This window comes from Saccoglossus kowalevskii, chromosome 3, assembly GCF_978046115.1.
Source record: "Saccoglossus kowalevskii chromosome 3, keSacKowa6.1, whole genome shotgun sequence".
Classification (NCBI taxonomy): domain Eukaryota; kingdom Metazoa; phylum Hemichordata; class Enteropneusta; family Harrimaniidae; genus Saccoglossus; species Saccoglossus kowalevskii.
In genome coordinates, this window is record NC_140643.1 from 29,008,748 (window position 1) to 29,022,278 (window position 13,531).

At 33.9% G+C, this 13,531-nt stretch overlaps 1 protein-coding gene across 1 annotated transcript in view; it reads left to right on the forward strand.

Moving 5' to 3' along the window:
• The window catches only part of LOC100370084 (uncharacterized), a 113,639-nt gene that overhangs the window by 71,313 nt on the left and 28,795 nt on the right, over nt 1-13,531 (forward strand). Inside the window, exons 21-38 of the mRNA XM_085497000.1 lie at nt 895-1,014; nt 1,495-1,735; nt 2,124-2,278; nt 3,016-3,122; nt 3,253-3,361; nt 3,831-3,956; nt 4,120-4,272; nt 4,664-4,828; nt 6,116-6,212; nt 6,779-6,925; nt 7,325-8,139; nt 9,015-9,175; nt 9,844-9,951; nt 10,880-11,157; nt 11,625-11,826; nt 11,958-12,081; nt 12,530-12,727; nt 13,063-13,282. Of these exons, the coding sequence (XP_085353126.1) occupies nt 895-1,014; nt 1,495-1,735; nt 2,124-2,278; nt 3,016-3,122; nt 3,253-3,361; nt 3,831-3,956; nt 4,120-4,272; nt 4,664-4,828; nt 6,116-6,212; nt 6,779-6,925; nt 7,325-8,139; nt 9,015-9,175; nt 9,844-9,951; nt 10,880-11,157; nt 11,625-11,826; nt 11,958-12,081; nt 12,530-12,727; nt 13,063-13,282 (3,526 nt within the window). The remainder of the gene's footprint in view (nt 1-894; nt 1,015-1,494; nt 1,736-2,123; nt 2,279-3,015; nt 3,123-3,252; nt 3,362-3,830; nt 3,957-4,119; nt 4,273-4,663; nt 4,829-6,115; nt 6,213-6,778; nt 6,926-7,324; nt 8,140-9,014; nt 9,176-9,843; nt 9,952-10,879; nt 11,158-11,624; nt 11,827-11,957; nt 12,082-12,529; nt 12,728-13,062; nt 13,283-13,531) is intronic.

Genomic DNA, 13,531 nt, shown 5'->3' on the forward strand with positions numbered 1-13,531 from the left:
GTCCAGGAAGGCAAGAACATTTTCTGTGCTACACACTTACCTGATTGTCTTGACAAGTATGTGAAAATTTGTCTTTCATGACACTTCAACACATACATGTATACTTAGAGTATGAAACTGTCACTAGCTGACAGACAGTCAGACATGATTTTCTTTTGACCAATGAATGATCCATGTTTAAAATAATTTGTAGCAGTTAAAAATGCAGTCTAGTTAGAAGCACAGTGATTGCATAGATTGAAATCTTAACTTGTAAAGTTTCAGTTGATCATGTTTGTAGATCTCTTTTTTTATATTTTGATTAGATGTGTGATAAATTACTAAAGCCTTAAATCCATCTTCAACAACCTTACATTGTGCTATCGTGTCATATTAGCTGTGTTTTTTTAGGTTACTGCAGTAGCATTAGCACATTGATTGGATTTGGTGTCTTGTTGCAAATAAATCTAAAGTGTTGTGGGAGTATACAATAACAACTGTTGCTTCTAAGTTCTAAGTTTGCACATGTACTTTGATGAGCTTCATTGTCGCTGACTCTGTTAAAACGAAATCTAAGCATGCATTGCAAATGTAAACTCGCCAGTATGTTTGCATGATTTATTTTATTATTATTTTATTATTTGAACAAATCTGTGAAAGCGAGTATGAAGCATATATGGCTAATGATGCGAAAAAAGAATTGTTCTTTTTCTATTTTTAACAATTATATTAAAGCGAGAGGGTCGTCACCTGCGCACACACGGGAATTGAGTCCCAAGCGATGATAACAACACATGCTAAAAACGCAAAGGCTCATGGGTGGACGCTTGTTTGTAAACAATGACACGTTATGGCCATCTGACGCATGCGCATGTGACGACTCCCCGCTTTAATTTTGTTTATTATTTTTTTTAGTATGAACACAGTAGCAAGTGTGTTTTAAGCACCGTAATTATCAACAATGCAAGTGATAGTGTTGTTGTACATGTCTCAAGTAATAAGGGATTCAAGCCAAACACAGTCAATATACTTAGGGTAAGTGCAACATTGTGTAATATTTTTTACTTTTTACTTTAAATTTCGCTGATTTAGCATTTCAGGCATATTCAGTGGGTTTTAAATTCACGGTTTTATCATTTAGATAATGTGTTGTATGCTAAATTTTACATATTCACTGGGTTTTAATTTGGCTCATTTTCCAGTCAGCGAAATAAGCAAAATTAAAACCCAGTGAATAATTAAACCGTTTACAGTAGTGCACAGACTTTATCTGAAATCAAAAAGTATTTTCAAAGGTATTTAGTATCCAGAAACTTGTCTGGCATTTTATCAGACACTGTTTATTGGTTTCAGTACTTTGGATATGAATGTATGCAACATTGGAACATTTTACGCCAATTGTCTTATGGGAAAAGTGAATGTACCCACTTCAGTATTCAAGATGTGTTGACATATGTCATTTATTTTGTAAGTACATGTATTTGGTGTTCATGTATCTGTTTTGTTGAATTTCAGGGTCACAGTGTTCTTTGGTCATGGAAAGACTGTGAGGAGGATGAAGTGCATAATATAGTACATGTCAACCCCCCAGACCATGAGAAACCATACACTCCAGTGTCTGATGAGACTGCCTTTGACAGTGGTCCAGCTATCACCAACAATAGTTTTATTTACACGTTTGATGAGCCGGGTAGTTATTTTGTGGCATCACAAGGAACCCCAGGTTACGTTGGCACTGTGAATGTCCTTGATAAAGGTGAGCAGTGTAACATATCTCTCAGCTGAGAAAGTGTAAACATTTACTGGTGTACTATATCTGGCCAATGTATTCTTTATAATCGTTTGGTAACTTTGGAGCTACACAGAATAAGACACAAAAAATAATATAAAATATATATAGCAATATATCTGAAAATTATTATTTTGTAATGGTTAAAATATGCAATGTGTGTTGATTGTTTTTATCTATATTCTTGCATTCAAGTGTGAATTTCTTGTACAAGTATTTAGTAATTGTTATTGTTAATATCAATAATGATGACGAGACAGACTGTTTTTCAAAATTATGCTGGCTTGGTGAATCAGAACATAATTATTATTAAAGATTAAATTGTAGCAAAAATGAATATACATTTTTTTGACAGAGGTGTTAACAGCCATGCCAGTGATATCTTCTGATGTGAATGGTGGTACGGTTGAAAGATGGCACACGGTATATTTACAATGTAGTACCGATGGTAGTACTATATTTTACACTTTAGATGGTTCCAATCCAGAATATCATGGCCAATTCACAAAGGTAAGTTGGTTATTCTAAAAAAATAATTTGAAGTTTTTTATTAATTCTTAAAACATTTTTGTGATTACCTTGATTGTCAAAAAAGGATTTACTTTAGATACATATAAAAGGTATATAATAGGAAAATTAAATAATTCACAATGTATTGGCACACTTTATCATTACTGATACTATTTCAAACCTGAGCTATGTGCACTCAATAAACACTTCTTTATTGTATTTTTTATTTTTTTATTGATTTATGATTACTACCTTTTCAGTCTCCCTTATATCTGAAGAATTTCAATTGAGGGAGAACAGCAGAATTTTATGTGCACATGTTATACTGCAGCAGGCTGATTTTTGTCTTGCTTTGAATTAGTATTCTCCATCTATAATGGACATCCAGTGATGGATTTGTCTTAGAATTAAAACACTTTCCCACAGTATGCATTCACATTTAAACAAACAATAAATACACTATAAACTTTATAATTTTTTTAGGAATTGCAAATTTTTGTAGCAGTGAAAATTTCTCTTATAACACAGTGTCAAGAATTTTGAGTAATTTTTTCTTCACAAATGACATAAAATCCTAAAATCAGGAAAAGTTTTAGCAGCAAAAATTTTACACATGTTTTAATTGTCAACTTGTCACTTAAATCCTGAGAAATGACCATACTGTTGATTCCTGTAAATTACCTGGCTACATCAGCTCTTTACACTCACATATGCATTGTTATCTCCTTTCCATGTAGATTTACAAACCAAATAAGGGCATTATTTTAAGAGAATCAGGATTACAAGTCATTCGTGCAATGGCAGTCAGTGATGATGCTTTAAACAGTAAAATATTTACATCTAAGTAAGTATATTTATTAATGATAAGTACATTATTAATTGCATTTCGATATTGATTAGTAAAGTAAAAAATTGTTATTGAAATAAAACTTCCTCTAAGTTCAGTTTTATAATTTCTGCTATTCTAAATGTAGACGATTCTGGATACTGGAAGGTGAAAAACGAGAGAATGGAGATGAAGAAATGGTTTTATCAACAGAGGAAGATGATGAAGAAGATGATGATTTCCAAGATACAGCAACAGTAAGTAATGTTATACAATGTTATACAGAGTATAAGTTTATTATTGGTTAGAAGATTATTTAATATATCTGTTAATCAATTTTAACCTTTTTTTATCTAATTTTGGATACTGTAGCAACAGTCACCTTTCAATTCTTCTACTATTCTGGCATACCCCTCGGTATTACACTGAAATAAAAACAAGAGTATTGCCCAAACTTAGCCACTGAGGGCATTGTTTCTTAAATACTATAAATGCATTAATTATTCACCTAATTTTAATTTCAATATTTTCGCTGGTATGTAAAATCTCTTTAAAAAAAATCTATAAGGAAATGTAAAAATACAACTATGCTCATTGTTTTACAGACAGATTTTTGAGCTTAAAACCCAGTGAAATTGCTCAAAAGATCAAATTAGTTACTATATTCACTATGAAGGTGAAATTTCACAAAATGATTCTCACAATTTTTGTTTTTAATTATATCAGACGATGAAATGGCATTGGTGGAATTGTGTTCCTGAAGTTCAAGGCTGGATTGTATCCCCAGGATGTGTTGAAGTATATTGGGAAATGCCTGAAGATATCTATAAGCCACAGATCAAAACATACCAGGTAATCCAACACTGTGAAGAAATAATAAACCTATTATTAAATAATAATATCTCCACATCAAACACATGATAGAAATATAGAAACATGTATAATGCGTGGAAATAAATTTTAATGCAGTTATTGAATATTACAGTTTTCAGTCTAATCTTTTTTAATTCTGCAGGTTTATGTTAACAATGTATGTTACTGTGAAGCCCTGCCATCTGACTGTCACAGTGTCCGTATCCTTGGCTTTGCTGGTGGCTGTGACTATATTATTAAAATTGTTGCTTTGCCAAAAGACTCGCAATTTCTTCCCCAAGAATCCAACAAACTGGTATGTAAAAAAATATACTTTGTAGTGCATTTGAAGTTTTGCATTCTATATCATCAATTCTAACATTTTTATTAACCTTACACAGAGAAAAAACCCTGTCCTTTTTCATAACATGAATTTTCTGGAAAACTGTTTCTCTTGTAGTTTTCCACTCGGAAATGGACACAAATGATTTTCATGTATATATACATCATCTTCATAAAATGCAAATATTTCTATGTAATTCTGTGGCCTGAAAATGCTATTATTAAAAACTATATGCAATATGTCCTGTATGATGTTCAAGTACATTTCTTATCATTGGAATTACTCAATACTTAAAATGCCTCAATGCTTTTTGCATTCTTTCATTTATCATTCACACTATTTTGTGCTATTCTATGTTTCTTAGAGAGTGCATATACCAGAGAGAACTAAGAATAAGGGACCCCTTATCAGCTGTGAAATACAATATCAGCCTGATGTGATGGCAATAGTATGGATGGCAATACATGACAAGGAAAACCCAGTCACATCATATAGACTGTATGTCAATGATCAGAAGTGTGGAGATGAGGTATTAAAGTATTACTTTCTTTAGCTTGCAGTTAACCTGCCATAAAAACAATAGAATCCACCCATCAGTTTGCATACCTGCCATAAAAACAATAGAACCAACCCATCAGTTTGCCCACCTGCCATAAAAACAAAAGAATTCACCCATTAGTTTGCACACTGCCATAAAAACAAAAGAATCTACCCATTAGTTTGCACAAATGCCATAAAAACAAAAGAATCCACCATCAGTGTGCACACCTGTCATAAAAACAATAGAATCCATCCATCAGTTTGCACACAAGTCATTAAAACAATAGAATCCACCCATCAGTTTGCACACTTGCCATAAAAACAATAGAATCCACCCATCAGTTTGCATACCTGCTATAAAAACAATAAAATCCACCCATCAGTTTGCACACCTGCATAAAAACAAAAGAATCCACCCATCACTTTGCATAACTGCCATAAAAACAATAGAATCCACCCATCACTTTGCACACCTGCCATAAAAACAATAGAATCCATTCATCAGTTTGCATACCTGCCATAAAAACAATAGAATCCACCAATCAGTTTGCACACCTGTCATAAAAACAATAGAATCCACTCATTAGTTTGCACACCAGCCATAAAAACAAAAGAATCCACCCATCAGTTTGCACACTTGCCATAAAAACATTAAAATCCACCCATCAGTTTACACACCTGTATTAAAAACAATAAAATCCACCCATCAGTTTGCACACTTGCCATAAAAGCAATAGAATCCACCCATCAGTTTGCACACATGTCATAAAAACAAAAGAATCCACCCATTAGTTTGCACACCGGCCATAAAAACAAAAGAATCCACCCATCAGTTTGCACACTTGCCATAAAAACAATAGAATACACCCATCAGTTTGCACACCTGTCATAAAAACAATAGAATCCACCCATTAGTTTGTCCATTAGTGTCTGTGAGTCTGAGGAACTAAAAACATCTATGGAAAATATCCGAAGAGAACTACAGGTGGAAAATGACCATCTATTGGATGGTGCAGCTGTTCGTGCTCGTGCGGATTGGTATGAATTGGGGGAAAAAACACAAAATGTTTGTTATGCCTTGAAAAACAAAATGCCAAAAAAACTCTCAAATCACTCAGTTTGCACACCAGCCATAAAAACAAAAGAATCCACCCATCAGTTTGCGCACCTGTCATAAAAACAAAAGAATCCACCCATTAATCAGTAGAATCTTTCATACGTTTTCAGATAATGCTACTAATTTATTATTATGTGTTGCATATTTATTGATCTTTAGGTTGTGCCAGATGAAGGAAGTAACAAATGTAAAGTTGTCATCCAAGGATGTGAGATAAATACTCTATATAAAGTGTGTGTTATAGCTGAACAAGAAGGTAATCCATCATCAATTGTAGCCAGTAGAGAATTCTCTAAATTTTTGTTGACAATTATAAATATATTGAAGCAAATTGACTTCATAGTTGTAAATATTAGATCTGTAATTAATTCAATTTACCACACAACTTATCAACTGGGGTTTGTAAGTAATGCTTAAACAATGGGGGTTTTAACATTATGGATTGTATTTTCGAGAGATCATGGAATGATTTTATTATTCCTGCTACAAATGGTGCATTAATATTAAACCCAGAAAACAAAACAGCTAAGTCTATGGTATTAACAATTTGCTGTAAGAGTTCCATCAAAATCCAGTTGAGAACAAATAAAAAATCCAGCATAGATATATTGGTACACCACAGTCATGTGATTGTTACACATTGAAAAGTTGTCTTTGATGGTGACTCCAGCACGATGAATACAATAAATTAAAGACAGTAGACAAAACTTAACAAGACATATGTTAGTTACAATTTATTCTTAAATTTCTTTCTTCATAATTTGTCATAAACTGTAGTTTCTGAGATCAACCAAATGTATTTATACATAATCTGATTAACAGGTAATGAAAATGGTTTAGTATCCAATGAACTTCCAGTGTTGCTACCACAAACCACCCAACATATCATACTACCCCAAGGTAGAAGTCTATTAGAAGAAGACCTCCAGTGTTATATAACAGTTACTAGAGGGACTGGTCACCCTCCTGGTAAGTATGGACTTTGGATTTTATCATTTTTTCAAATAACATCCAGATTTTTTTCAATATAATATATTAAGCCATATTGCAAAGCCTGCTAATACTGTAAAACATGTTTAAATAGTTACCAGTACATGCCTTTTTAGCAAATTTGACTCAATACATGAATTAACAAAATCTTAATTTAGCTAAAATGCCAACAATCTCATTGCGAGAATATACTTAATTCTAAATTAGTGACATCTTGAATTAGCGAAGTGACAGGTTAGCTAAATTAGCTAAAATGAGATGCTAGCTAAAAAGACATGTTTTACAGTATATGCTAAACCTTCTTACATTTGTATATTTGAGTTAGTATTTACCCTCCTATGTATTTGGTGTCATTTACTTGTTCTTGCACTACTATAGATGCAGAGAGGGAACTGCTTCCAAGCACCCAGCTTACTATGGAGCTAGATCTTGACCGGTCTTACACTCACACAGAGACTATACTGACACAAACCAATATTCATTTAGAGGAGCAACAGGAAAACCAGGTAAAAGAGCATGCCGAGTGCAGTGATGATCATAATGTTAATGCTGCTTCTGATGATGATAGTAATGCACGATCTAATGAGTGTGAACAATCTGTGTGGAGAGCATCTAGCTCAGACTCCAGTTCTTCAGAATCTGGGAGCTCTTCTGAGAGTGATGAAGATGAACTAGTTAAACAAAATGAGTTAGATGAGGGGGAGGAGGAGAAGGGAGATGAATCAGAAAGAGAGGAGGAAAGGGAGGAGGAGGTTGGGGAGGGGAATAATGATCTGAAAAGAAGTAAAGAGACTGCTGACTCTGATACAGAAGAGGTCTTGGTAGAAGAACAGATACACGATCAGGAAGAAGAAAAAATGCATCTGGAAACTTCTGATAATTATGAAATGCATGATGATATTAATGAGCATGACACATATATTAACAATGCGAGTGAAAGTGATCATGATAAAGATAGCAATCACGATAATGATAAAGATAGTAATCATGATAATGATAAAGTTAGTAATCAAGATGTTGATAGTGAATTGCATGGTGTTGCTGTGATGCACACACTTATGGATGAACACATTGATGAACAAAAGGATGTTGGACCTGTGCAGGAAAAAGAGCAGAAAAAGAAAAAGAAGAAAAGAAAGAAAAAAGATGAAAATGAAATTGATGTGGTTGCTAAAGCCCAAAAAGAAATTCAGGTGAATAAGTGAAATTATCTTCGAACTCATTATAAATTGAACAAGTGTAAACTTGCAGGTGTTCCGATTTAGCAACATATACCGATAACTTCAATATATTCTGATATATGTTATATAGTTTTTACATTACATCATCCCGGGTGATATGTCATATAGTTATTTTTTTTATTTTTATATTTTAGCCATATTTACGTTATGGTTAAACTTGTGTGCACCCGCTTCATGATGAATAAATCATTTGTCAGCAGTGTGCCCTCGATGCTCAGGAACATTTTTCTGCACATGCCTTCTCATGGGGAGATTTTTGGCAAGCACTGCCCTCTAGTTGTAGGAATTGTTCGCGATTAATTGCTCCAGATTGCAATATATTTACTCTACAGAGGTTTTGTATTATGAGGTTATCACCTGACTTCACATATATCTTAGAGCTGGTTGATAACAGTATGGGTATTGTTAAGTAAATAGAATATTATTAACAACTAGCTCTCTGAATAAGTCCTTCTTCACATATTTTTGAACATGCATAAAAGCATAAAGTCAACAAAGTTAGTACTCATAACACATGACTGTGGTATGATAAACTAGCCCTGAACTATCACACACATTTTAACTACATTTGTGTATGCGAGATAACACAAGATTATGTTTGCATATTTGGGAGAATGGAACAAAAATTGGTACATGTATTGTAGTATTACTTCACCAGCAAAAATACTGCATAATATCAGTATCAATGTTAAATTGTTATGGTCTTTTCACAGCATATGCTTGACTTCACGTGAATGGATATATGCTTTTTTAACTGATGATTCAAGTTAAAATGATATGTTAACTTGTACTAGATTTGATAGTTTTTAAATGCTTCTGTCATGTAGGAGCTTCCAGTGCCAAAAATTTGTTGTAAGAGTGAAGCTAAGAAACCGGAGATACAGGTAGAGTGGAATTGTGAGAAATCTCAAAGCAAGAGATATATACTACAGCATTATCTGGTATGTGTGATTGGTACAAAGTTTGGTGATGTCCAAAGTCACAATAGGTGAGCATTATCACATTTCACGTTTTGTTTATTTTCAGTTGTTAAGGTTAGAGATTAATCAAATCAAATCAAAGTCAACCCAGCCAAGATCCTTTGATTGGCTGACACCACCTTCAACTTTGGATGAGGTCTTTACATTTACTAAAACCCTATCCAAAAATTTTGGTCAGATTTGTTTATGAATGCCAAAGCTTAAAGCGCAGTAGTCGTCGCGCTGCGCATGTTCAACATTTGTGTTGATAAACATTGATTTTTCCACAATCCAATGCACTCTTCAAATGGAAATCACAAGTATGAGGTTTGACCTGGGCGCGACTTGCACTGATTACCGCCGGTGACTCCTTCGATGCCTTTCAATCACCTGAAAAAATACCCAATTAAAGCTTGGAAACGTCTCAGTTTGTACTTGTTGATCTGCGCAACAGTAAAAGTCGCCATCTTTGGTATATGAGACCCATATATCTCGCACCGCAGCCCGACGACTACCGCGCTTTAATAACAAGATCCTTTCAAATGTAGACCCAGAATTGAGGGCTTTTTTGAATCAACATTCAGCTAATAACATAAATGATGTCATTTGTGTTTACCACTCATTGATGGTTGACCATATTGTTACAACCTTGGTGTACATGTGATGGTAGAAAGATGATAATATCTTTATTTTTTAGTTTTGAGACAGGTATTTTAGAGGGCAAGGTATGTTATCAACATTGTTGGACAGTGAAAGAGTCTACTAAGTTGAAAATATCTGAATTGGCCGAGTCTACACAGTATAAGTAAGTTTGGATTATAACGTATATTGTTCCTGATCAAATGTTAATGCAGTAGACTGTAGTTACTCTGTTAGACAGACCTGAAATTGCACCTTATCGCATGGTGGTATAAAAACCAGTCATATATTCGAGTAATGGATTTCTGTTGGATGACTGTTTCTTTCCTTTCATCCCCCTGTAAGAATGGTGGGACTTCCAGATCTATAATCTTAAGTAGACTGTTAATCTGAGAATAAAATAAAAGTACAATGATGATGATGATGATGCTTGTTTCTAGCTTGAGGAACCAATTACAGAGGACACCAAAATAAACTGATCAGGAAAACAGATATCTTTCTTGCAATCGTCCGTGCAGCATTGCAATATTCCTAGAAACCATTCCAGTGATGTTTGTTTTGATTTTAAATATTAACAATGAGATGCTCCTGAACACAACCAATGAGATTCATATAGATTTGGAGTCAACATGAAGTAAAGATTTTGAGTGCAAGAATTGTGGGAAATTTTCTATTATTCGTCATCTGTTTTCTGATTGGTCTTTAATGATGTCACATGCAATATAGCTTAAATGGATACATATTACCAATGGTCATAACCATATTACTTTTAACATTTATTTTAACAATTGCTGAATTTATGGCCTGTAAATTCACAACTTAATGAATGTCTAAAAATTGACCACTATCAATATGTAAACATTGTTGTGCATCTGTTCTATGTCTCTTTTATAATTACCAACAGCTGAAGGCAAAGTCATAACAACCACTGGTTTTGGTATATATCAATTTTTCAAGGGAATCAAGAATGATTTTCTGATCAGTTTCTTTTGTTGTTCGCTGTATATTTTCATTGTAGATAAGATACCGTCAATGTCAGGTGTCTCATTTAAAGTTTAATAAAATTTGTATTTAAATTTTATTTTTTTCATCAGAGTATATGTGTCTTGTGTGTTCACACGTAAGAAGAGAACCGATGAAAAAGTTGAGGTGAAATCTGAAGAAGTGATCTGTGTGAGCGGTGGTCGGCCATCACCACCAATTCTGAGCATCAGTAATATCGGTCTACACCAAGTCTGTTTGAGTTGGGAGTCTGGCCTCACACATCCTGATGTGATACTGAAAGGATACCAAGTGTATCTTAATTTTAAAGAACTGGGTGAACTATTGTCTCCACAAACTACCTCATCATTAATACAAGATATTGCCATTGGTAAGAAGATAACATCACATACACAAGCTATTGAAAAAACATTTGTATTAATCAACTGGAAGGCTGTCATATAAAGTCAAAGGGGCATCTGTATTAATTCACTAAAATATGACTCTGTATCTCCTGTTTTTGTGGACTACCATTTTATGAGAAGAAATTTTACCAGTGTGACAAAACAAAATGCACTCATTGTAGTGGCAGCGAATTATTCTCACATAATTTTCTGGTTTCAATAATTATTGTAAAATATAAAATATATTCTCATTCTTTCAAAGCATAAATAATTCACTGTTTTTAATTTCCCTCTATTTGCTGGTAAAAGTGAAATTTACTATTTAAAATTCATGACAACACAATCTGTGAAAAACTCAAGTTTTCCCCAAATATCAGGATAGTGTAATTGGACACCAGTTAAAATTATTGCTTTAATATTATATTTATATATTTATTTATTTATTTTAAAATAGGAGCCAGTCATCATGTGTATGTGGAATCAGTGACTGACTTGCCAGTCGGTAACAGTGAAGCATCCAACGTTGTTACAATCGTATGTCCTCAGCCATTGGACCCTCCAAGTATCAGTTGTCTTCCCTCTGTTAAAAACTGTGCTGCCTTGATAGTCTGGCCTAAACCAAAGGGTCCAGACTCACAATTAGTGGCTGCATATAGGTATGTATTCTACAGTTGAAGTTATACTTGCTTGATTTTTTGTAATTTTTCAAACAATTTTGGATCACAAAGTAAAATACAGATATTATTAGATGCACATATTCCTAAAAAGTTATCTATTGTGATTCTAGGATATATGTAGATAACAAAGAAGTTGGTGAATTAGATGTGAAGAAGTCGGACTGTAGGGGAAACAGTTATCAGTATTACATAACAGATTTACAACCAGGTGTATCTTATGATGTTACAGTCAGAGTAAGTTGTGTGCTTTGTCAGAGTAAGTTGTGTACTTTGTCAGAGTAAGTTGTGTCAGAGTAAGTTGTGTACTTTGTCAGAGTAAGTTGTGTACTTTGTCAGAGTAAGTTGTGTACTTTGTCAGAGTAAGTTGTGTACTTTGTCAGAGTAAGTTGTGTATTTTGTCAGAGGAAGTTGTGTGCTTTGTCAGAGGAAGTTGTGTGCTTTGTCAGAGGAAGTTGTTTGCCATATTCACAAATTTGTGCTGCTTATTTGGGTCTTACATGTGCAACAACTAGATTGGTTTTCATCAATGATGTGCAGTGTTACTCTACCAAGGGGAGTTACAGACTCAATCAGATACAGCCTTTTCTTTCAGTGGAAGATGCTTAACAAATATTTTTAGAAACATCTTCCAAATTGATATGTTGAATTAATAGTAATAGATATCTTTATTAAACTCACACAGACATACACTGGTCAAAAAGAAGCTGATTTATATTCTGGTATTGTCTACTGTGGTGTGCTGAGTTCTATATCCAATGTACTGCCAGTCATGTGTACAGCTCCTCCAAAGTCACCAAGGCTTAGATTAGAAGGACTTCATAATCATGGTATTGATGTCACATGGGAAATACCACAACAGTATGGAGATGCAGCTTTGTCTGTAAGTGAAATAATAAATAAATAAATTATATAACTGGACAATCTAAGGATACACTGTATTAAATAGAATTAAACATATTCTATTATACATCTGTCACCATAAGTTACAGCATAGTCGTTGCATCTTATCTTATTTGGGAATGTGAATTCCAAATACAGGACGATTACATGATCTTTCCGAGGTGACAGACATTTTTGAAAACTCAAGGGAGTTCAATCAATTTTAACTATATTGCTTGGTGGTTAAATTGGAAAGATGTATAAGAATATATACATACTTTTCGTCATCCTTGTATTAACCTTGTATAATGACTTGATCTCTCTCCTGCAATATAGGGCTTCCAGATGGTAAAAGACGGGAAGTTGTATGGCTCAATAATTGCACCAGATGTGTTAAGTACCACAGTGAGTGGTGTTACACTGGGAGACGTGGCCACCTTACAGATTGTAGCATTAACAAACCACCCTGTTGGAAAATTAGAACATGAAGGCAGTATCTTCAGTGGAAGTGATTCTGGTATTGATAACACATCTGCAATTGTGCAAGATGAGAAAGGTATACTACTCAAACCACCATCGTTTCCTCATCAGCCAGCTGTTATACATCTAAAACCTCAGAAAGGAGAAGGTAAACATGCAACGTGTTGGCATGGTTTGCAGAGTGTACCTCCCTTCTCCTATGGTATTCATTTTATATCTCTGGCTTATTTCACATATGTCTTCCTGATTTTACCCCAAATCATTCAGATATCCAGGTTATTTACATTTTGTGTATTGTTAGCTTTGCGGCCAGAAAATGTTATTA